Source organism: Physcomitrium patens, chromosome 26 (assembly GCF_059467195.1).
Source record: "Physcomitrium patens ecotype Gransden chromosome 26, ASM5946719v1, whole genome shotgun sequence".
Classification (NCBI taxonomy): domain Eukaryota; kingdom Viridiplantae; phylum Streptophyta; class Bryopsida; order Funariales; family Funariaceae; genus Physcomitrium; species Physcomitrium patens.
Window position 1 is genome coordinate 3,683,469 of NC_143435.1, and position 22,795 is coordinate 3,706,263.

Genomic DNA, 22,795 nt, shown 5'->3' on the forward strand with positions numbered 1-22,795 from the left:
AGAGCTTTTTTAGCCATCCTTAGTAAATTAAGATATACATTTGGAGCATTGATAATACATGAAAATTATCAAAATCTGATAGAATCAGAATCCCTTAAAGATAAATTCCATGCATTTAGCAACAAACCTCCCATCTTGAACCCTCTAATGAACCACCTCCTACAACTTCAACAACACCAAGCATTCAACCTCAATTCCTCATGTGGCCACAAAGCATCATCGAACTAACTTAAGAACTTTCGAAATAAATTTGATCTAAAACGAACATAAAGGTGTCAAAAAAATTCAAAAACTAAACAAGTGGAAGCCAAAATCGACACACCGACTCATTAGACATCAGTAGACTTCGCATCACAGAAATTATGTGATTCTGTGGGTTCAATCAAAGCCATCGCTGGTGGGGTCAGTGCTTGCGCAATAAACTCGGAGTTGGTGATCGAAAAATTGATCTCCTCGTGGAAGCATCAAAATAACAATCTAGACATCTGGTGTTACATGCCCCTACAACACCAGGTCCGGATTCCAGTGAGCGATTCGACGCAAGAGCTTAAATCCTTTTGCTCTTCTGTAAAGTGTAGATAGTCTTGCTGGATCATCAGACTGCTTATGCAGCAGGGATCCGGGACAACACTTGGTGGAAGCAAAAACTGAGCATCTGACTGAGACTGACGGTCATCGACAATGGGACATATCGACATCTGCAGCGTGTGCAAATACGTGTGCGCGTGAAGCATGCGATCATAGAACGCTTCTTTGCTCTCCACCTGGGTATATCCGGAACTATAGCGATTGCGAGTAGGGTTTGCTCATGTTCTCTGACCACTCGCAAGATCCGGCACAGGTGCGGCAGTTCCTGGCAGGTAAGAAGTTTGTCCATGTCCGTTTGTTTCAAATTCAGAAAAACCTTCGATTCAATTGCACTCACATGCTCTTCGGCACGCAGGTCGTTAGTCGTCATCAGCATGTATCTCGAGTCACAGAGCTTCCATGTCCAGTTTCAGCGAGTGCGATCACAAAAGCCTTAAACCATTATTGATTCTGGGAAACCTGAAATTCTAAGCTTACATTTATCTGGCAAGTTCTTACCACCATTATGGAATGCCAGGAGCTTGTACATGCATTGTACGAAGCCATGACCCTCGCTCTTCTCACTCCTGCGGACGCCATCCTTGATCCAGGAACAAGAAATGTCCAGCTTTGCTTTTTGTAAGACAGAAATCTTGTGGAGTGCCCACAAGACCTTGTGGACAGGCGCATTTACAGGTGCTGTTGTAAGCTGAATGGAAATACTGGTTCAACGACTCTCACATGATTTCTTCTCCTCAACTGCTGATTGGAATAGGAATTCGAGCGCACATGGATTATCTGCAGTTTAGCCTGGTAGGGGAGGAGGACTTCTTATGGTAAAGCGTAGGGTTTATGCTTGACCGGCATGTGTTTGGGGAAAACATGAATTGACGATCACGTATTGCCGTATGAAGAAGGCAAGAGCAGACTTAAAATGTCGTATGGATTCCTGACCAACAGTTAGTCCATTAACAACTACTGTTGTAAGCCAGAATCTTGAAGATTCCATGTAACAAGTCCGTTGGGTTTTCAAAATCTCATTTATGCTCCGAGACAAGTTTAATTTGGTAAACTCGGTCGAGATTTGATTTGTGAAATAATGTTGCTGTTTAGCGTATGCTTTACACAGTGGTTGGTTCCAGTTATGGTATGTATGTATTCCACAACCATGCATGTAAGACAATATTTCACGAGGCCTTCCACGCGTTTCACATTTTTCCTGAGTATACAATCTTCTTTTCTTCCGTGCTAACTTCTTTACTTCACATTTCGAAACAAACTACATCATATGTTCATGTAGACTGTATTCTGCCTTCTTCGTGGGTACACTACATATTTGCGCTATGTGGACGATGAAGGGAGGGAAACAGGCAATGGGTGCTTCGGCGGCCCATTAAGTGATAAGTTGATTGCGATGAGTACTTAGCCCTTTGGAACCATGATAGTATTACATTGATTCTTCTTAGATGCTCTGGCGCTAGAAGTCTTTTTTAAGCAACATACTCCCAGTTAGTCCGCCAACTTACTCGATGAGCACTCAAGTGTGTTGGCTGCTGGAACAGAACTCTCGCTGTTGTCAGGAAGTGTACTGCTGATTGTATTTGAATATCTCTACACTAGGTCATTGCCCACAGCTTTTGCGGTTTCCAGGACTTTCAAAATTATGCACAGCATTCATTGGAAAGGTGGCAGCTTTGTTTTGGTCATTAGTCTTAAGCAAATTTTACCTTGTGTATCATCAAGAGAACTGGGATCCCTTAAAAATGGTGGAAGTTACAGTTTGGTGATTGATATGCGTTATTGCAATGCCTGGAACGTTGCAGCAACCGATGGTTCTTGTTGGCGTAATGAGTTAAAATCTCTTGGATACCCCAAACTCCGGTTCAAATCATAGCAATGGATAGGGTTAAGCGAAGCAATGAAAATTGCAGTAGAATGCTGCGGCTAAGGTTCCAGCCTTGCCCAGAAAGGGGCCGATGGAGTTCAGCTGCAGGGAATTGCGTCAGAGATAGATTAAAACTCGAGCGTTCTTGTTTGAGAATCTTTTGCAGTGCTATACTTCGATTTAGTTTGAGCTGCATTGTGTAAGGGTTTTCCATGGGGAGTTGTCGTCATGTGATTCTCTGCAGCACATAATCCCCACATGGTTTCGATGGTGCTGCGTGGTATTCAAGATTGTGAAGTAACAGGAGCATGAGTTCTGATCAAACCTTGTAATGCCCCATTTGAAGGTTGTTGATCACAATCGTTCATGTCGAATAGACCGTATTGTCCAGTTTACAAAGGAGAAAACGTGATTTAGTAGACTCTTCTTGGAAACTTTGTCAAGGGCAGATCTGCCGCAAAGAATAAGTTCTATGATTATACATACACCTCTGCCGATGCCAATCAGCGACGTATGCTTATGGGATAATACGAGAACTTTCTATGAGGATTGATTTCGGGAAAGGTGTTTGATATGATGCTCTTCAAAACATCAAGGAACAGGTTACTTCGCCGTAAATGATTCAATGCTTGCAAGAAGTGCAAATGCATATTTTAAACTTGGACGTGAACATGATGATGCTACTATGGCTTGCCACTGAGGTCGTGAGGTATGTGGTGACCAAGACCACGGCAACCGCTTCAGAGCCTGGAAGCAGTGAATCAGATGAAGACGTCAACGATGACTCCAGCTCAAGGCACCAATCGCATAGACACCGCTTGTCTAGTTTTCAAGTTCAATAGGTTTGAATGCCAAGATTACGCAACATCTGAAAGCACTTTGTACCGTGTGACTGTGATGCTGTTGTAGATGCTCCACAGGACAACTATTTTAGGAAAATGATGAGCTACAGGACCTGGTGAGGATACCATTCTTATATTTGAATCAACCAAATCAAGCAAAATAATGAAAAAATCCTTTCATGGACCTCTCTTTGGTCACCAGAGATATCTTCTGTACACAGTTGCAATAAGCACAGGGCACAAGGGACATTTCTGGGGGAATGTGATCGGCGGATTAGACGCAAGTAACTTCTTGGAGTGTTTTTTTTCTTTTTTAGTGAAATTTGGATTCTTAGCGTACTTTTAAAGTTGACCTATGTCCAGTCGAACCCTGTGATAAGCGTAATTTTTCGAGGAGACGACTACGACCTGCAACAAGCAGATGAGTATATTGTTCGTACGTGTCGGTGACACCTACATGCCCACTTACATCTGACAGGGAATACAGATTTACGGATACTGTGGCGACAAGCGCTATCTTGCACGACGGCAGGGAAAGAGACGATGCTTGAAGGCTGCAGTAGAACTGTGGAGAATGTCGGGTCTCCTGGATAAACTAACAGGAAACGTTTGTTGTTAAGTCACGATCGTTTCATGACACGGAGAATCATTACCGACAGAGACAGGCATTTGAAAGTAGGAGCAACACAACGGGTCTCTTCCTTTCCGACGATGTCACTAGTTATTTGCACAGTTACGGCTATTTAAAACATTTACAAAAAAAATGGGGCAAGGATCTGCTACACGAGACAACAGCAAAGACAGAACAAACTGACACCATATGCCAGGACAAGGCACCCCGTTTAGTGAAAAAGATCCCAATCTTGTATTCTTCACATTCTGAAACTGGTAGGTGGTAACGACATGCAACCACAAGCATTCAACTCGCACCAGTTTACACTGTCCTATTGACCTGCTTCAACCAACCAAAATATCCTAGACATCTCTTTTGCACACGACGACACCCTCTTTCAAGCGAAGACACCTACAATAAACATGGACACGGAATCGTAGAGAAAAGAGACAGCTTTGACCGTCTCATTCTTTACGTCTAGAACCTACTACTGTCGTGTCTGCTCATCTGCGCTTGGAGCTTCCGACGTATTCTTCACGCAATGGAAATCTAGACGAGCAAGGAGCATTCCTTTGTCCCCGAGCAACTTCAGGCAAGTGACTCCTCTGCAGACGCATCTGTGCAAGCGATGCAGACCTTGACAAAGCTCAAATGTCAGAGCTACACACATCCACCGACATCGCTATACGTCGAGCTACGGCGCGTGAGAGTGAAAGTCAAGTATCTACGTCCTTTGTTTCTTGATCTTGGGCGCACCCTCGTCATCTTCCTCGTCTTCGTCATCGTCGTCGTCGTCGACTTCCTCGCCTTCGTCATCATCGTCGAGTTCTATGACATCGTCTTCACCTTCCTCATCATCCTCTTCCTCCTCCCCTTCTACTTCTTCCACGCCCTCTTCGCCCTCATCGACTTCCTCCTCAACCTCTTCCTCGTCGCCTTCTTCTTCGTCACCCTCTTCTTCCTCCTCATCGTCCTCCACGTCTTCAGACTCATCAGGATTATCGAGGTCCTTCAAGAAAACACTCTCCTGGAATGGCTGCACTGGAGCCAATGGGAACTCCAATACTTCAAATTTCACCACAGGAGCTTCCGGGTCCTCATGGGCTTCGGCAGCGACGTCAACCACCTTGTGGATGTTCTTCAAACGCTCCTTCAAAGATAAGCTCGTCTGCGCAGCCACCTTTCGGCCGTTGTGTGTCCCATTCTCGTCAAGCTCCAGAATCTGCTCCCGGATGGCAACCGCGTATGCTTGCTTCTCATCCACGTAAGCGAAGTCCAGGTATGAAATCTCGGGCTCATAAGGCTGATCATCGGTGTTAGGATTTATGTGCGAGTTTAACTCCCTAAACTCTGCACGCCGTACCACAATATACACTCTTTGTTGCACAGCGGCCTTCTGCCCGTTAGCTGAAGGCGCCATAGTGGAAGCGAAACTTAACCAACCTGACAACAATTAATCTCCCGATGTTACTCAGAGGTATGATCAACAAAACCCATAAAGACGAGCCTCAAGAATCACACTGCTCAACTCAGCTCGCAAACTACGACACATTACTACTTGCATGGGTGGGAAAACATCGTCAACAAACCACTGATTTCTTTCTATTCCCTTCTAATGAGCAAAGTAGCGAATTTCTACGAGCCTCTCTTCCCTCAATAAAACCTGCAAGTGCACTAATCGCTCCTCATACACACAACCTCATCATCTAACCAAAACCCAACCCTCTAGGTGACTTCGGTTCCTCTCACGGCTACCCAGAACTGATCAGTAACACCAAGCACACCATCAATAACCTAAACGCCTCAGAGTTGCTCAGGAAAACGGAAATAACCCTAAACTGCCTGCACAGGCACGAGGCCTCAGCACACATTCAAAAAAAAATTAACCTAAAGGCAACAGCACTCAACATGCCACCTCAACAACACAAAAGATGTTCACAGAGACTCCGCACAGAGCGCCAAAGGCAGCTCCGCGGGCTGGGTCAGAGAGCCCACCAAGAATCCCCAGTCAACGCCCCGCGGCTCGGATGATGGCAGTCGCGACGAGGTAGTGTAATGTAAACGATGGTGAACGTCGCAGTTGGGGGGGTGGGGGGGGGGTCATTCAAGTCGCGCTTCTGCCCTGGTTCACCCGCACAGTTGCCAAGAGGATATGGAGATGCTGCGATTCATGTGCGAAACTCTGCCGGGGAAACTAGAAGAGGCCAAGTAAGCCCACCGGCTCAGGGCACTGGCCCTGAACCGGAGAGGCGCACGACGAACAGAATGCTCATCCTCACTGCCGAGGAGCATCCATTGGCGACTTGGGTTTCACGTCATCGTCGATTTCTTCTTGAGAGAAGGAGATGAGAAGATCTTTCGGTTGCGATCAAAACACATCTATTGTCCAGTATTCTAAATGTATATACATACATATATAAATATGAAGAGGACGAATGTGGGTTTTCGGAAACGTCGAGGGCCCTGGAAATCCATACACCAAACCCTCATACTGCGGTTTTGAGGAAGCGTGTCGAAAACAGGCGCGACGATGAGATCGGTTGACGAGATCCGAAGCCGATTGTGGATGGTGAATTCTGTGCGTCCTGTGCGGGTGGGAATGCTCAGAAAACCCCGGCACTTCGGAATGTTTTAAGTAGGTTTTCTTCGTTCCTGGGAAACAATCGTGGACTACACTTCAGAGGGAACCCATTCGTTACAGTGAGTTGAGGAGGAAATTATGTCCCCACCGGACTCTGATTATCGACGTAGTTATTTATCAAGATGTTTCTGAGAATTTTTAAACTGTTGGGACCGCGCCCCAACAACTTTGCCATTACTTCGTACCTTGAGTTATTACAGCGGCTCTTTGACGGTGTTGTGACGTTAACCAACTGGTAAATGCTCTTCAACTACTTCGACGTGATGATTTCGAGTTCTATTTCGAAGTTTGTGTACCACCTACTGGATCCATGAGCATGAGGGACCTAAGACATCGACAAACATGTTCGCGAGTTGTGGGAAAGGAGTTGATGCACCTGCGAGATTGGATTCAGTGATGGTGGCAGAGGAGTAGGATGAGAGGAACTACCCACAATGGGTTTCACAAGGATACGCAATCATGTGTAACTTGAACAGCAAGTCTTAAACAGAGTTCACTTCTACGAGCCATGCATGTCTGCTATTGCCCCGTAATACGGACAGGAGGTGGAAATAGGTTTTCGAGGAGAAAGAGCCATGGAAGCGCGTCTTCACTCTCGTCTCAGTACGAATTCTCAATTCCCGTCGCGAATTCCTACTTGTGTGCCGTGACGTACCCTCCCAGAGCGGTGCGAGATGTGAACCTGCCATGAGCAAGAAGCGTGAGGTCCAGGAAGCGTGAGGTGTCGGTATACAAGCGAGGGTGCATGAAAGATTACCGGTCGCATGTTCAACAGGATCACCCGCTTGGTGTGAGCAGCACGATGATACACTACTGCGGCCGCGCATATGCCTCATGGATATTCGCCACGAATAGGTCAGAATCGTGGAAGCGCTCAAATATAATCACGATCTCTTTGAAGGTATCTCGTAGTCGTCTGTCATGCTCCTGTCTATCGCAGATTTCCGACACACGTACCGTAGCTGAACAATGCACATGATCGTTCATAACAAACGAATTCTCGTGCAGGGATTTCATATCTTCGGGCCCGTCTTTGAAGCTCTTCCACGTACGTAACTCTGAGTAGCAGATCTACCCTTCATGCCTTCAGCCAGCAGCCCTCTCATCCCAAGCAGTTACAGTAGTAGGCAGTCATGAATGCAGAAATTGGCTTACAAAGTGCGCGATAAGAGCAAGACAAAATAGAGCAAATCTATCGTCCATTGCCATAGCCACGAGATCTTGGGAATCACACAACGCTCGTATCTTTGTGAAAACTTGTTCATTTCATGCTTGCAATGTTTTTTTTCACCTATATAGTTTCTAACATTAGGCTTACCTTCTGGAAGAACCCTTGCTTACATGTGAGTATTGAATCTGAACTCCAAATGTAGGGTAGTAAGGTGGACGTTTCAATAGAAGAGGAAAATTAATATCAGAAGATTTGGGTCCTTGTAGCTGAGTGATGAGAGGGTAATTTATCATGCACCCATTATTGCTCTCGTTGCTGGCTTCAAGTGTTGATAGGCCAATCATGTGAAATTTACGGTTCAGCCTATTGTAGGGTTTAGTGCAGCTTGCCCCTGTGGCGCAGATATGAAATAGATTTATGGCTATGGGAATGATCCTTCGGTTATCGTCTCTAGTCTGTCTCCGCTCATGGAGGATGGTTGCAAACTGGCTGGGGGATCTGTAGCAGCGAGCGCTAGTGACCGGTGATTGGATTGCGAAGCCATCTCAAACAACGTGTCGCGCATTTGCTCCACACCGACAAGCTCCTTGTCTCTAACCTGCATAAGCACATTAAACAGAGGTTAGAGGGTGAAATCAATCACTCTTGGAATGTATAAATGGCTAAACTTTTTCGAATTGAAATTTTGGTGTATGTGAATTACCTCGGCATTGAAAACATTGAGGACTAAGCCACGGAATGTGGTGATGTTAGCGTGGACAACGCTGAGACCAAGGACATCCAGCGCCTGCATCAACTTCACGAACACTCCAGGTCGTTTCTCACAAAAGATTCGGAGGCTGAACAAACGCCCATCCATCTTGCTCACCTCCACCTGAATCACCATCAACAGACAATCTAATCATGAAATACACCTTCATTTGCTGGAATCAGTCCATCCCAAGTAAAACTTTGATGTTATTCTGAAAAGTCAGCGAAATCGAGGAGGACAAGTGAATCGCTAACCTGCATGGGCTGTGTGAGCTCATGGTCACCTTTCCTGTCAATGACCTCAATCGTGACAGCCTGGGAGTCGACCTTCCCAGAACATCGCCCGATGTCAATGGCGCCTCCAAGGTTTGCCTCTTCAGCAGCTACTGCTGCCTCTTCAAATCCTAACCCAGCAGTGCCCATGTCATTTTCTTTGCTGTCCAGAAGCTCTTCTTGCAACTCCTTCACCTGTTGTTGCAGCTCCTTCACATACTCTATGGCATCTCCCAAGATGGACGCGCGGTCCATCTGCAACATCGTGATATCCCAAAAAATTCAACCAAGCAATTTGAAATCTAAATTTGAAGTAGTTGAGGATCATTAAGCTGACATCTAGACAAACGGGTGGGCTCATCACCTTGGTGATTTTTGGGACGAGAGCCCGCAGCGAGTAGAGGCGTTCGTTAAGCTTCTTCCGGCGCTTACGCTCGGCGACCAAATTCTTCGACAAGTGGCGGCGAGCAGATCTAGGACCGCCCTTCTCTTCGTCGTCTTCCATGGGATCGCTGCAATCGGAGGAATCCCCACGAATCTCCTGCTTCACTAGTGAAGCCCAGAATTCGATCATCACAAAAATGCATCATTTACGTACAAACCTGCAAAGCACAGAATTGACAGAATCTAAACGCAAACCAACATCTTGCACACAAAACTTGTTACGTGGCATAGTTGGTGTCTTGGGTGCTGACCTTCCCCGTCATCTTTCGACAACCCACTTCCTCGTGGGGACGAGTCTGCCATTGGCCCTGTAGTACTTGCACAATAACAATCAAAATCTATCAGGGTGACAAGCCTCTTATCTGAAACCACTTGCAACAGACTAAAGCGTATGATAATGAACAATGGAACAGTAATAACCACTGCTAGGAATCAGAACAGGCGATGTAGAGATCAATTCCAAAATTAACCTGCATGGTGAGGAAAGTGCACATTTGTCCCTAGTAATTGAATCAATTCTTGGTCCATACCTGCAGAGTGGCAAGCAAAAAGTTGGCAACCATCAGTGTTACTGCCTCTTGAATTCCACATAGTTATTGACTTGTGAATTCAACTACATGTACGTGAGACATCTAAATGAAATTCGTCATGGCAGGAGAAAATTCTATGGAAATGTACCCCCAAGGAGCTGGGACTCCAACATGGGGTCTTCTTGTTCCCATGGGTGTGAGCTTGGCCAGGAGTTCTCCAAGTTGGTAGGAAAATGGCGTGAGTAGTACATCTTCACTGCCTGCTGGTCCATCATTCCATGTCCACCTGAAGCTGCATCAAGGGCAGTGTTGCTACTGCTCCCTTGCTTTGATTGCCACGGTTCTCCACAACTACCCCTTACGTATTGCACCAAGGCTGCGTTTTCAGTCACCTAAAGACATGACCATCTCCCCATGTCATGCAATCAATCAGCACATAATGAACCCCTCAAGGATAGGGTTCTAAGTTCTGTCAGACTTACTACTAAGTCAGGTGTACATGAAGAGTTTAGTGTCTGATATTTGGAAGAAGAAGATTGTACCATGTCATAGTTTTTGGATCACATCTTTATAGATACTGTTGCTAAAAAACATTGACATTTTAAACAAGAGAACTTTGAAATTTGTTGGTAAGACAGACAGCTACAATCATGCATAGTCCAATATTAGGTAATTAAAAACTTGAGTTTGGTAAAGCAACGATAATTCTCTTTAGTGATTTTTTAACGAAATGAATGTTCCTTCTAAGGTGAAGTTAAACAAAAGGGGGGTTTTTGAAGCTCAAAGTTATAATCTGGTTTATAAATCATTTGTGTTTATTCCGAACATTTGAACCTCATACTTGTGCATATAATTTGCTCGTATACTCAACTCAAAAAGAAAACATCGAAACATTAAGTCAATCCGAACTAAGGGGAGTTCAGGAAAACCAAACGACCGAGAACGAATCAATTGGTCCCACCAAGGTTCAATTGATCTTAGTCATCAAGCTGAAAGTAAGTTATTCTCCAAGTGGTAGCAATTCAATTGATAAATCTTCCTTTCAATTGATTTTAAGTTTATTCACTCTACATAAGGTTTAGATTGAAAAGACGAAAATTCATGGAAATGATTTATTAGAGAGGAAGTTGGACATGTACATGATTCGCAACCCCTAGCTCCACAAGACCACTTTGGACAGGTATGCAAACTTTGGTTTGTACTGCCATGTCCTGCACCAAACTCAGAAATCTTAGAATGTCTAACAAAGAAATCCAAGTTCTCTAACAACGGTAAAGACGAAACAAGTGGTCTGCTTCCAGGACAGTCAATTACACAGTCGATTAAGCTGAATGCCACAATAGATGAAATGAAATAGGCCTAAGGTAAGCAATCATACGCTTTCACCCAATTGCTAGACAAGATGAGAAGAAGGCTACCAACTTAGCTTGAGTGAGTTAAAATAACCTGTCCCTCCATGGATGGATCCATGTGTACCCACTTGGGTTGGCCTCCAAGAAAAATCCTTCCTTGAATCCTGCTTCCACCATCATTAATTACCTTTTTAAGGATACAATTACGGCTTCCTAAATGATGAAGTAATGACATTGTACATGTAGCACCTACCAATAGTTAAACACCTGTAAGTATGGATAATTCTAATTGAATTGGGAAGTATCAGATATGAAATTTCAGGACATACCCTGAGTCTAACGACACCGAAGATGGCATGCTTGCAAGTAGCGAGCAGATGTGTGTATCAGGGTGAAAACCCTTCACATCTGGGCAGCCTGTTGAGGACTCAAGAAAACGACTACTAGAAGATGCCACCAAGACGTCGTTGCCTGCAGCTTCGGCACCGCTACAACAACACCCAGTCCAATCAAGAGAACTACAACCCACACACCAATAGGAAGGGTCAATTCGACATTTCGAATTTAAATACTTCCCAGATTTATCCTTATATACTTCTTGCGAACTACTTACATACTAAGAAAATAACAAATACCAGTGACTTCAGCTTCTGGAGTACTATCACTTTTACACCTTAGTCCAACTGCTAGAAGATTGATTTACTAAGTTGTGGATAAGAAAGCCGTGAGTGCAGTTCATGTAAGAACCCTAAAAATTTCGATGAATTTTGTTTGTCCACCAGTCTGGAATTTATGACCATTGACCCTTGATCTTGTGGTTTGTCTAAAGCTTGATCCACTCGCAAGAGAAAATATCGATTCAGACTCATTACACACGGAGCTACCAGAAAATTTAGAGAAACTTTCATGAGTTGTTTCATGAGTTAGTACATTATTGAACGGATCCCAGTGTCTCACAACTAAGAAGATGGTGACTTTGTCAATGGCCAATCGTTACCGTGTCTCGTCATGGAGTTGCCAAAAGACAGCATAGTCCCACCCTTTGGGTCCAACAATTGACCGAAGATGTTCTTGCACTCCCCCTGCTGGTTTGCTCATGATTACCTAACGTAATTCCCTGCATCAAATCACAGGATCACATAGCTTAAAATTTCAGCACGGCAACTTGGAACAATTTTTAATGGATACTGATCGATCATCGTCATCGATTTGTATACTCACAGCTCTTAGTCGAATGCCTCACAGAAAGTTACACGAATCTACTTCAGACATCATAATCTAACATTGCCCACAATTGGCTCTGCCAATGACCCGCAATTGAGATCCATACCTGACCAAAAACCACTATGCTGGCACTAGTGTTCCACATGAACAGAAACAATACAGAAAAGCATATCCATCATCATGAATCGTTCGGAGATAAGCTTATAACATGCTTATAACATGCTTGCTTCACCAACCTTGTGTGAAATGGCGAGGATAAGAGACGAATCATGATCACATTCAGGACAGTCTACATGTGCGGTGCCTCACATGGTTGTTGTCGTGACCATCGACCCCTCATCACAAGAAACCCTGAAATCCTACAACTCCACTTTATTTTAGCGTACAAGTACACACTCATGAGAGTGACAGACTGGTATTTCTGTTCAAAAGTTTGTGACGCACTTCGCCTGTCATGGCGTCATACTTCGAAACATTTATTTGGGTTTTCTAGGATCCATGATTATGACTTCATGACTCTTATCAACCACACTTGCAGTGTCGACATTGAGGGAATTAGGGAACTTTCTGGACGAAGCTGCACAAAGATCTACTCACGAAATGTTCCAGAGGATTTGATATCTTGAAATCTACGGGTTCACTTGGCTTCAGGACCCGATATGAACTTCCGCTACTCAGTAGTTTTGAACTGCACGATATTCGTCACAAAAGCAAATTCCTGTCACCGTTAGTTTCCACTCTGAAGGAACGCTTTCTAGCAAACGTCTCAGTTGCTAAAAACATCAGACTGGATGCAACATGAATCGATCTTAATTCTTCAATAAGCCTTTCACAGAGTGCAATTTTCCAGTCTCATACTATCTCAAATCCTTTTGAGGATGGAATTGTTGCTATAGTCCATCGATGTGATAGCTATAGGAGAGTTCGGCACATACCTATATAAAACACATATAATTTTGACCACAAGTAGAAATTGGAATTCAACATCATGACCTCCCTTACAATCAACTTCGTTGAAAGACTGAGAACTGCGAGCCGTGATCTCCTAACCTCAAACTCAGAAAACATGACCACTAAGCAACAGGAAGGCTGTCTCGCTTCTCCACCTCGGAGCACCGCCAAAAAACCTCACAAGTCCATCGAAAATGAAAGAACTCACATACAGCTGATTCCCAACACAACTTTATGAGTCTTTCTCTATCACCATAGCCACATCATACATACCGGAACCAGCAAACACCAGATCTGCACCCGAGTTTATGAGAATCCTATATTCCTCTCGCTGACCAATCTGCGTGAAGCAGTTACTGGTACCTGTCACACAAGTCAGACTTCTTCTTCACCCAAAAGCAAACTAGGAATACGGCATCACTTGCTTTGAAACCATCCTTTTCCATCTTCTAACATACAAACAACGCCATCACATCATGATGACGAAATTCCTGGGCTGCACACACCCCCCCCCCTCTCGACGTCCCGGCGCCCAGAGGTCCATCTCAACCAGTGCTTTGGTGCTGCAACCAAACCTGAAATAAGAAGGCAACTGTAGCACCTCCCCACCGCTAACTCCACCATGACAATCTCCTGGCAAGGTCAAATATGATGCTACTGCTGCATCAAATCGAAGATCGATACGTCAACACCCTCATGGTCATCACACACTTGGCACGGGCCCTGTTTGACTCCCGCAATGACGCAGTAAAAGGGGGGTTGAGAAGAGGAGGAGAAGGAGAGGAGCAGGGCCGAGCAGGGGTTGCAATCGAGCATGTACAGAGCAAGAAGGAAGCCCGTGGGTGAATGAGGGTTGATGGAGTAGTGTACCAACTATGCGAATGTACTCTCGTGAGCGAGACGCCTGGACCACCACCTTCCCACTCATCGTGACAACGATGTCTCAAAGCTCCTGGACCACCTCATCACTCCCACCTTTACCTTCACCTTCATCTCTCCGACCCCCCACCCCCGCCCAACTCCTGAGCTCGCTGCACCAAAAATATCACAACCTCCACCACCACCACCACTAGTTCACAACCTCTGCACATATATCGTTTTTTTTTCTTTTATAAATCGTCTTCTTCGTTTGCCAGGTTTTGCGATGAAATTTAGCCGCTCTATTTACTGCAGACGCGCCTTAGGCTAAGATCTTGACCTGCCGTCCTCTCCAATTCTGCTTGCAACACTGATCGGATTCTGGTCATAGCAACAAGACGTCTCACAGTTTGATCTGTATCTCCAGTTTTTAATCCGCAATAACAATCCTCATTTATGGGTATGTCTCAGTTAGTATTGTGAGTATGAATATGTTTGTACACGATGGAATAGATAATGTGTTCTGTAACACACCTGTGTTGAGTTGAAATTCGTTGGGTAGATTCACGGCAGTCAGGCAGTCAATCAGCCCTGGAAAGTGAGGCTAATGCCCCACGGGTACAAGTTTTGTGTTGTGTCTGGTCTCACAAATGAACTAAAAACTAATTAATAGTGGAGCTTTGAAACGGCAATGAAGAGGCCAGGATTGCAGGTCAGTTAGCCAGCATGAGATCTGATGATAGCAAGCTTTGCAAGCAACTGATGAGCTGAAGAAATACTTCCATCATGAGATTGCATGTTCCAACCTCCATGACCTCGAAGTTACAGGTTGCAGCTTGTATTAATAAAAACCCATGTGAGTACAAAACATAGTAATTTTAATGGTAAGGATGTTTCCTCTTTTGAGTACACGCTCGGCATGCGATGTAAAGGCCAATAAGAGTAGAAGAAAGGACTTAGTTTGGCGGCATACTGGACGTGTTACTTGGACAACACGGACCTCTTGGTTATGGCTGTGTCGCGCTTTTGTCTTTGAGGACGAAGGACCCTCTTCCACTTGCGGAGCAACATCACCTTCTGACCTTTGGAGGCAAAGCATAGGTGGCATGAAAATTATCGCTACGAAGCTAACATCGAGCGTGTCGAACCAACAAAACCCATGCGCTTGAATCTAACATTACGAATTCAACATTAGGTTATCTTCAACGAACTGGCTGGGGTTAATATTCACACCAGGTTGTTCAATTTTGAACAATATTCTATAAAACTTCCGAGGTCATTGCACAAGCGAGAAGTAGAAGTCCAACTCGCTAATTTTGGTGGAAATCATAAAAGATATGGTCACCAACATGGTCTGTCCCACTCAAAAATAGTCTATAAACAATGTTATATGTGATGTAACTCCACCAGTCCTAGATGCCTGACAAGGTTATCCATCTCAACAAGAGTTGGAAATTGCAAAAGAGGTCCTCCCAGGTGGCAACTCGACAGGGTTGCGAAGAGGTGCAACACGTGGCCGAAAAGGTGCAACAAATGTGTCTATACATAGATGTAAAGCTTACTTATCAAAACTGTGCAGTCAAGCTGCCCTCAAGTACATAGAATGAGGTATCCCAGTATTTCAGTGTGCCAGCAGAAAGTTGATATATTTAGGCAAATCTTTCAAAATCCATACATTACGAATTGTTGGTCTTTACAGGATGGTATTGACAAATACAATCAATGATGCGCAGTTCAAAATCACACATTCCAGAACTCCCTCAAGGCAACATATGTGACCGCACTTAAATCATTTATTTTCTTGTAGATCTATGAAGTATCCCAACTCTGTACAATTTACTTTGCAGCTGCGTGCACCATGCCCTACTACACACCTTACTTCGTCGTCGGAGTAGCCACAGATGCCAGCATTTGCCCTTGTTCCAAAGTGACCTGCTCCTACTGACTAGTTTTGAACCTGATTTTCCGCCCCAATACGTAGTTCAGGGGTTTTAGTGAAGTGCGAGTTAGGGGGAACAGAAGGGTTGCTTGTCGGTGACCCTGCTGAGACCGAACCAGCAGCACGGCGATCAGAAGCATGGTCATGTGGATGATGAGGGTTCTCTGAAAGTTGCCCATGAAGAGAGTTGGACCCATAAGGCCGATATGTTCCTGGCTCTACAGACCTCCGTTCTAAGGCTCGTGCTACTCCAGCACTCATGTCTCGTGCTCGTGCACCAAGATCTTGCATGATTCCACCACGTATTCGTAACCTTTCACGAAACCCTTTAGTGCTCTTGGTCAAAGATTCCTTGTATCTGTCATACACAGGCACATCAGAAACCTTCGGTGTGAACACCGACAATTTGTGAGGTTACAATAGGTTTTAGAAGAATCAGCAATAAAAACATGCAAAAAGCATGGTGTTATAGTAGCCTAGCTACAAATACAATACAGGCTGGGAAGAATTTGTTATCTAACAAAATTGACAATTGATCTAAAACACAAGGACTTCCAAACAATCGTGTTAATAATAGTGAATCATAACAATAATAGCGTATTTCCACTTCAGACAATCAACACTTCCATGTTCTACGAGAATTATACCTAGAAGATGCTGCAACCACACGAGACTTGAAGGTATCGAGAGTCTCTGAAGCTGTTCCATGCTCCTCTAACTCGAGATTCTGCGATCTGATTGTAGAGACAAAAGGGTACGTAAGTAATTTCAGATCAGCATAAGTCAGGTCAGAAGGATTTATCAATCAGAGATCAACAACCAGCTTCCAGACCTTCGAGCAGATTTCCAACGTACCAGAAATAAAAGTTTGATGTGTACTTTCAACAATAAAAGTGCAGAATACTAATATCCTCCGCTTTATATATTTGATTACAAAATTGGCGAGATACAAAACAAGCGACAATCCTGCAATATTCACAGTTCACCAGCAATGATGGACCTGCAAAACCAAGCCTACCTAATAGTTGAAGAATTGGCTGAGCTGTGGTCTCTATTGGGAGCAGGGTAATGAGGAAATCCGAAGACAGTTGCAAGTGATGCCTCGCTATTACTAGACTGCGGAAGAGATGCAGCCGGAGAACTGGATGCAGGGGAAGATGGTGCACCTGCAGGTGCACCGGACACGAGGACAAAATGTGGATGACCCTGAGCAGAGGTAGTAGGCCGAAAACGAATTTGTTCCCTCCGGCTTGTGTGATGAGCTCGTCCCATAGCCCCGGACGCCAAATGCTGCATAATGAAATCCTCGGCCCCATAGGATGCAAACTGCATTAACATGTGAAGATAAATTAAAGAAAAACGGGGCACCCCCTCAACATGAAGCTGAGAGGCAAACATCGTTGATGAGGGATGCCACAAAGCCTATCAAAGATGAGAGCTTGATGAAAACGAGCGGTGAAAATACTCAGGTAGTTAATTAATGAAATATGAGTGAAGGTATTGTCGAGGTCATACTTAAACACCGTCTGGATACTGATGACAAAAATACACACTAGAACTGTCCATGCGGATACATTCATAATCCTTAAGAAAATAGTACGTTAGGTGTGACATGCTTACATATTCTGGTTCATCAAATAAGTAAAGATTCCTTCTAAAGATGGCTTTGACTACTTCAGCTTTTGATGATAGAGTGCAAAAGACTTACTCGATCGAACTCATAATCTTCAACCGCAGATTGATGAAAAATTTGAGCAGCCTGTAACTTACGACGACGCAATGCCCGCTCCTGCCCTATCGCATTCAGCAAATCTTGACTGCAACAAACGTAGTCACTGGTATAAATAACAAAGGATCGACAGCTTCCCTCCGCCGCAAGTAAAGCAAAAAACAGTTGCAAACGCCGTGCGGTTAATAATCATAAAAGAAATACCTCTCCGGGTCCTTCAGGCTGAGTGGCTGCCAGCACATTGGACACTCCTTGCTTCGTTGTGACCTGCAAAACCCACAGAACGGTAGAGTCAAAATGTAGAAGATTGACAGGTGCATCAGCAATCCAATTTCATCTCACAAACTTGCGACAGTCAGTCAGTCATGAACAGACTTGAGACGTTACAAATACGCAAACACGCAACATGATCAGCCTTGGGATGATTAAACAAATATTCTAAAGCAACGTTGTCGAGTTCTTAAGACCCAGAACCGCGATAAGGTGCTGACATAAATGTAAAATTTGTACCCACAACAATGGCCATTCCCAATGCAGAAACCAGAATCAAACTCCAAAACTCGACAATACAAGTTCTGGAATCCGTGGAAAAAATCGATAAAACTGGAAATGCAGGGATATCTACGAAACCACACCCCTTACCATTCAATAATACATTGCAGATGGTAATCGTGCGAGCAACTAGTAGCCTGCGACAATCCAAACACAGAGGCCAATTAATTACACAATGAGTTCAGTCGAGTTTAGAGTATATCACAGGACAAAAACCGAGTATCGACAGGACAAGAACGGGCGTCTTTTAAACGCCGAACTATGAATTCAAGTTCGTCAAAAAAAATATGTCTGTAAATAAGATCCCCGACCGCGAAGCACAAATGCATGCCACTAATATCCTAACCAAAGTCCTTCACATCCGAATTCAGCGAGGTCAAATCCAGAATACCAAAAATTCAAAATTCAAAAGGGCTTAATATTGACGATTGGCCGCTTACAGTAGCAGGGTCATCTTCACCAAAGGACTCAAGGCAGATGCTACAAGCTTCGTCGCATGGATCCTGAGCACCGCCCTCTACAAATTCGGCCGCAGATGACATTTGAACCTTCAGCCTTACGCACACCACCACCAGCAACTAATATCCCTATAAGCAGCGCTTCTTTAAACCACGCCCTGGCACGTCTCTCCACACGCACGCACGCAAACACCAAAACCTAATCACATGCCTCCCGCGCGCAATCCGCACGATCTACATCATCTCCCTTCTCAAAAATCTTCGTAACCTGCATCCGCCAACACACTCAACAACCTGCGACGCGCATGGCCACCAGTCCACAGTGGCGGCATCGCCAGCACAACCACGCCAACACAACTCCCTGAAATGTATCTGCTTATATATATATATATATATATTAGAAAAATCAGAAGAAATAGCCCCGCTCCGCCAGAAGCAACACGATAAGCTGCGCTATGCGACAAAGTCTCACCGCTATGCGACAAAGTCTCACGACTGAAGACAATTACCACCATAGACAGTAACGACTACAGCCTTGAATTTCCTTCGCATCGCAGAAGCCCAGCTTCGAAACGAGAGCCTCAGAACTGCAACGAAAGCCCTCGCAACCAAAAAACACTAAATCCACAGCGCAGACGGGAAGTGAGAGCGAGAGCGAGACGACGTCCGCATGGATGAATAAATTTCGATTCCGATTCGAAGATGCTGATGTGTCGCTTGGATGGATGAATGAATGCCGTGGCGTGTCCTACCGGGCAGGAGGTGGGGTTGGTGATAAGGTTGGAATATGTCTGGTAGGGTGGTCCATCTGTAAATGGGTCCACTTGGTGGTGTTATAATAATAGCAGGAATGATAGTGTTGGTGGTAACAATAATAGTGTGGTGTGTTAGTGATTAGTGTGTGTGTATTGATGGGGCTTGGAGTTGGATACATCTTATGTAGCGGTGGAGCCCTCCCTTTAGAATATTTAATAATATATATTATATAAAACACATCAGGGAGGTTTCAATTAATAGGATAAACTGAGATAAATTAGCCTTCTAATTGGGTGTCCTAATAAGCCTGTCTCAGGTAAGCTTCATGCACAATGCATTCAAATAGTTGCTACTTGAGGGGGAGTGTCCTTTAGTAAAGTGTATAGTGATGAGGCTTGTTTCCACTGCCTCCCTTGGTGATTACAATGTTTATGATGTATTTACTACTTATGTTGTCTCCTTCATTGGAACTTTAGCCTTACTTGCACTTGTAGTTTGAGTTCTCTATGACTTTATGACTTTCACTTTGTTAATTTTTAGGCAAGCGTTGATTTTTGAGCAACTATTTCTATATAAAACACATAATTGAATGACTTAATATAATTTTTGTTTTTTTGTCATTAAATTTTAAAAGTGATTCTTTGAACAAAATTAAATAATTTTTAGCATATTTTCTATGATAACAACATGGGTTCAATTCATATCTATATATTAAGATTTGTCTAGAGTTCACATGCCCTTAACAAAGTCATGGTTTCCAATCAACAATGTATTTCAGGTAGAAATTTAAACTCATTATCTTTTATTGGTTGCATGCCTCTTTGTTTTTGTCAAAAGTCATCATAAAAAACAAACCAAATTTGAGATTAATAACTACTTTAATTGAGACTAATGTAGCATTTTAATTGAGATTAACAGAGCAATTTTGACATGCAATTAATTAAGTTATGAAATAAACGGGTTGTTCAACTTACAAGCTTTGAGGTTACAAAGCCATTTGGTTCAGGTGTTCTACGACTTGATCCATTATTTAGGGTTCAGTTATAATATAATGAACCGTCCTCAAGTTGTTGTGCTTGAATGGATCGAGATCATTGCCGACATATTATTTGTAGAGATAATGAGAACAAATACTTGAAGAACTATCAAGTGATGTTTTGGTTGTGGTTACAAGCATATTTTTCTTTCTTTAAAAGTCTCTAACCACCCTTTCAACCTCAACAGTGGGTTTTCAGTCCAATGAATTTTTTCGCATGCTAGACATTGGCATTCTCTATGTTATGGTGTATTAAATCGGAGCGCAAAAATCAATACAATCCTTAAAGCAAGTGTATATGTTTTTTCATATCTTTTCTGCTCAAGGAGAGACTTGCATATTGAATGCAACAATGATCTTTATTCGAATGAAATATGCATGGCCTCCAACTTGATCCTCCAAAACTGCAACCGAGCATTCAACGTGACTCATGTCAATTCACTCACATGATCCACACAATCTCTTAGTGATGGCTTTTCATATGAATGTGATGGATTTTTTAATATGATTTGCACACATCTTACATCATGGATAGCAACCTAAACTCAATATATTTTGTTTTGCAGCTTGTGATTAAAGCAAAATATGGTATTGATGCTTGCAATGTAGGAAATGAAGGAGATTTTGCCCCTAGTATTGCTAGGCAAGAGTTCTCTTTGTATCAATTTTGCTTTTTTGTACCTTGGTGCCTTTCAGTATGTCCTATTTGTTTTACATTTCTAGCTCAAAATATTTCAATGTGGATCCAGTAGCACATAAGGAAGCAAAGCGTTAACCTCAAGCTTTGGCCTTAGCAGATGTGCAGCTACACCTGGTGCTCACAAACTTTTGGAATATTAAGGAGGTTTAGTGCATGGAGTTTCAAAGGTTTAGCTAACACAAGTGATCCTAAGACGTGTGATTTTGAAGTGTGCATATTTTCCTCTACTAGATTCTCAAGTGTTATTAGATATTTATCATACCGTTGTAAGAACGAGTGCTATTGAAGATTATGCAAATGTTTTGATTTCTAGCTGAAACAACAATTAAAGTTAGGAAAGCACGTGAAAAATAATAACGTTTTTTTTTTTTTTTTTTTTTTTTTTTTTTGTAATATCTAGCAATAAGAAAGCATGAGCATTCATGATATACTAAGCACTTTAAATTTTGAATATTAGAAAAAAAGACAACCATGCCAATTTTGAACCTATATTAGAATTAGACAATAGCAAGCATTGTTGCTAGGATTGTGAAGATTGAGCATGTTAGCCACCTCAAAATCAATTTCTTCAACCAGGAATTTGACGACAACAAAAAATATTTTTTGGTGAAATTTTAATTGTTACTTTTAATTATTTTAATTGTTAGTTTTAATATTTTTTTTTGAAATTATTTTAATTGTTACTTTTAATATTTTTTGCTGAAGATTTGTTTCAATGCAATTGTAACCAAAGCTGATAGACTCAACCAGTATTGGTTTATGCTATTATCAAGTTCCATCATTCCATAGATTATTGTGTTTGTGGACCAATTATTTTAATTCTAATAGATATTAAAAGTAACAATTAAAATAATTTCAATAATATGATAACATGATAATTCATTGAAATTTTTTTTGAAATTTTTTCAATAATAATTCAATGATTTCAATTATTTCTTCAATTATTTGATGAAATCAATTATCTTGCAGTTTCTCCTAGAAGGTATTTCATATTTGATTATACATATAATATTTTATATTATAAAAAATCTAAAATCATAATAATGGTTTTTGAAATCCATTATTATAACACATTTCAAAAAAGAATATTCCATTGTATATTTTACTTCTTTCTTTCTGAAAATTTTGTAAAAAATATTTTTTGGTTTTCTAACATTTGTAAAAAATTGTAATTTGAAGAGTTCATTGTCAAGTTTTCTCTAACCATAAGTACATTATTTCCATTCACAATGTTGTGTTTGCACTGAACATTTGTTTCTTCTAGCATCTAGAAGAAACATGATTTCACGTGAATAAAAAGCTAATGATTTTTGTTGATATGCAATTGCCACACAGCTTTGAATCTATCTTCTGTGTTACTGTTGTGTGCCACATTCACTCCAATATTATTGGCTCCATACAAAATACTATAAGTTACTTACTACTTTCCAATGTACAATTAGATTCAACTAATATTATAAGTAAATTTAGATATATAACAAAGAAACATGGAAGTCCTTTCATTGGTCAAAATCAAAAAAATCA

General features: G+C 42.6%; 3 protein-coding genes and 3 long non-coding RNA genes across 15 annotated transcripts; 2 read left to right on the forward strand and 4 right to left on the reverse strand.

Moving 5' to 3' along the window:
• The first annotated feature begins 471 nt into the window (after positions 1-471).
• On the forward strand, positions 472-1,637 carry LOC112278090 (uncharacterized). The gene is made up of 2 exons (XR_002968593.3): positions 472-860; positions 944-1,637. It is a non-coding gene; the product is annotated as an uncharacterized LOC112278090 (long non-coding RNA).
• Positions 1,638-4,135: 2,498 nt separating this feature from the next.
• LOC112278021 (uncharacterized) lies at positions 4,136-6,144 on the reverse strand. The gene is made up of 2 exons (XM_024511009.3): positions 5,903-6,144; positions 4,136-5,350 (listed from the first exon to the last, which is right to left on the reverse strand). The coding sequence occupies exon 2, from the start codon at positions 5,325-5,327 to the stop codon at positions 4,632-4,634; it is 696 nt and encodes a 231-aa protein (XP_024366777.1). The 5' UTR covers positions 5,328-5,350; positions 5,903-6,144; the 3' UTR covers positions 4,136-4,631.
• An 820-nt stretch (positions 6,145-6,964) lies between these two features.
• LOC149986198 (uncharacterized) lies at positions 6,965-7,443 on the reverse strand. Its single transcript, XR_016501230.1, has 2 exons — positions 7,306-7,443; positions 6,965-7,230 (listed from the first exon to the last, which is right to left on the reverse strand). It is a non-coding gene; the product is annotated as an uncharacterized LOC149986198 (long non-coding RNA).
• Positions 7,444-7,792: 349 nt separating this feature from the next.
• LOC112278018 (transcription factor ABORTED MICROSPORES) lies at positions 7,793-15,415 on the reverse strand. Of its 7 annotated transcripts, XM_073531723.2 has the most exons (14): positions 14,636-15,415; positions 13,819-14,482; positions 13,517-13,606; positions 12,066-12,185; positions 11,398-11,586; positions 11,163-11,232; positions 10,856-10,927; positions 9,865-10,108; positions 9,657-9,716; positions 9,438-9,494; positions 9,107-9,291; positions 8,725-8,997; positions 8,423-8,593; positions 7,793-8,317 (listed from the first exon to the last, which is right to left on the reverse strand). In XM_073531723.2, exons 4-14 carry the CDS (start codon positions 12,164-12,166, stop codon positions 8,141-8,143), a joined length of 1,599 nt encoding a protein of 532 aa, XP_073387824.1. In that variant the 5' UTR covers positions 12,167-12,185; positions 13,517-13,606; positions 13,819-14,482; positions 14,636-15,415; the 3' UTR covers positions 7,793-8,140. The 7 variants fall into 7 exon arrangements, with proteins under 7 accessions (XP_073387824.1, XP_024366769.1, XP_073387823.1 ...); XM_024511001.3 differs by lacking the exon at positions 13,517-13,606 and having other exon boundaries at positions 14,114-14,482; XM_073531722.2 differs by lacking the exon at positions 13,517-13,606.
• On the forward strand, positions 9,491-10,501 carry LOC149986199 (uncharacterized). Its single transcript, XR_016501231.1, has 2 exons — positions 9,491-9,663; positions 9,842-10,501. It is a non-coding gene; the product is annotated as an uncharacterized LOC149986199 (long non-coding RNA).
• Positions 15,416-15,876: 461 nt separating the features above from the next.
• Positions 15,877-19,361, reverse strand: LOC112278020 (E3 ubiquitin-protein ligase RHF2A). Of its 4 annotated transcripts, none has more exons than XM_090248125.1 (8): positions 19,289-19,361; positions 18,762-19,047; positions 18,412-18,458; positions 17,974-18,036; positions 17,749-17,857; positions 17,059-17,330; positions 16,688-16,774; positions 15,877-16,398 (listed from the first exon to the last, which is right to left on the reverse strand). In XM_090248125.1, exons 2-8 carry the CDS (start codon positions 18,861-18,863, stop codon positions 16,047-16,049), a joined length of 1,032 nt encoding a protein of 343 aa, XP_090104251.1. In that variant the 5' UTR covers positions 18,864-19,047; positions 19,289-19,361; the 3' UTR covers positions 15,877-16,046. The 4 variants fall into 4 exon arrangements, with proteins under 4 accessions (XP_090104251.1, XP_090104250.1, XP_024366776.1 ...); XM_090248124.1 differs by having other exon boundaries at positions 17,059-17,366; XM_024511008.3 differs by having other exon boundaries at positions 19,252-19,361.
• Between the last annotated feature and the right edge of the window lie 3,434 nt (positions 19,362-22,795).

Excerpts from the sequence above, each read along its gene's own strand:
- LOC112278021 (XM_024511009.3), bottom strand. The coding sequence starts at position 5,327 with ATGGCGCCTTCAGCTAACGGGCAGAAGGCCGCTGTGCAACAAAGAGTG.
- LOC112278018 (XM_024511001.3), bottom strand. The coding sequence starts at position 12,166 with ATGAGCAAACCAGCAGGGGGAGTGCAAGAACATCTTCGGTCAATTGTT. Across the intron at positions 9,495-9,656 it reads GCACTTTCCTCACCATGCAG|GGCCAATGGCAGACTCGTCC; the intron begins GTTAATTTTGGA and ends CAAGTACTACAG. Across the intron at positions 9,292-9,437 it reads GTCGAAAGATGACGGGGAAG|TGAAGCAGGAGATTCGTGGG; the intron begins GTCAGCACCCAA and ends GGGCTTCACTAG.
- LOC112278020 (XM_090248124.1), bottom strand. The coding sequence starts at position 18,863 with ATGTCATCTGCGGCCGAATTTGTAGAGGGCGGTGCTCAGGATCCATGC. Across the intron at positions 18,037-18,411 it reads CTGCAATGTATTATTGAATG|GTCACAACGAAGCAAGGAGT; the intron begins GTAAGGGGTGTG and ends TGGGTTTTGCAG. Across the intron at positions 17,858-17,973 it reads AGCCTGAAGGACCCGGAGAG|TCAAGATTTGCTGAATGCGA; the intron begins GTATTTCTTTTA and ends CGTTTGTTGCAG.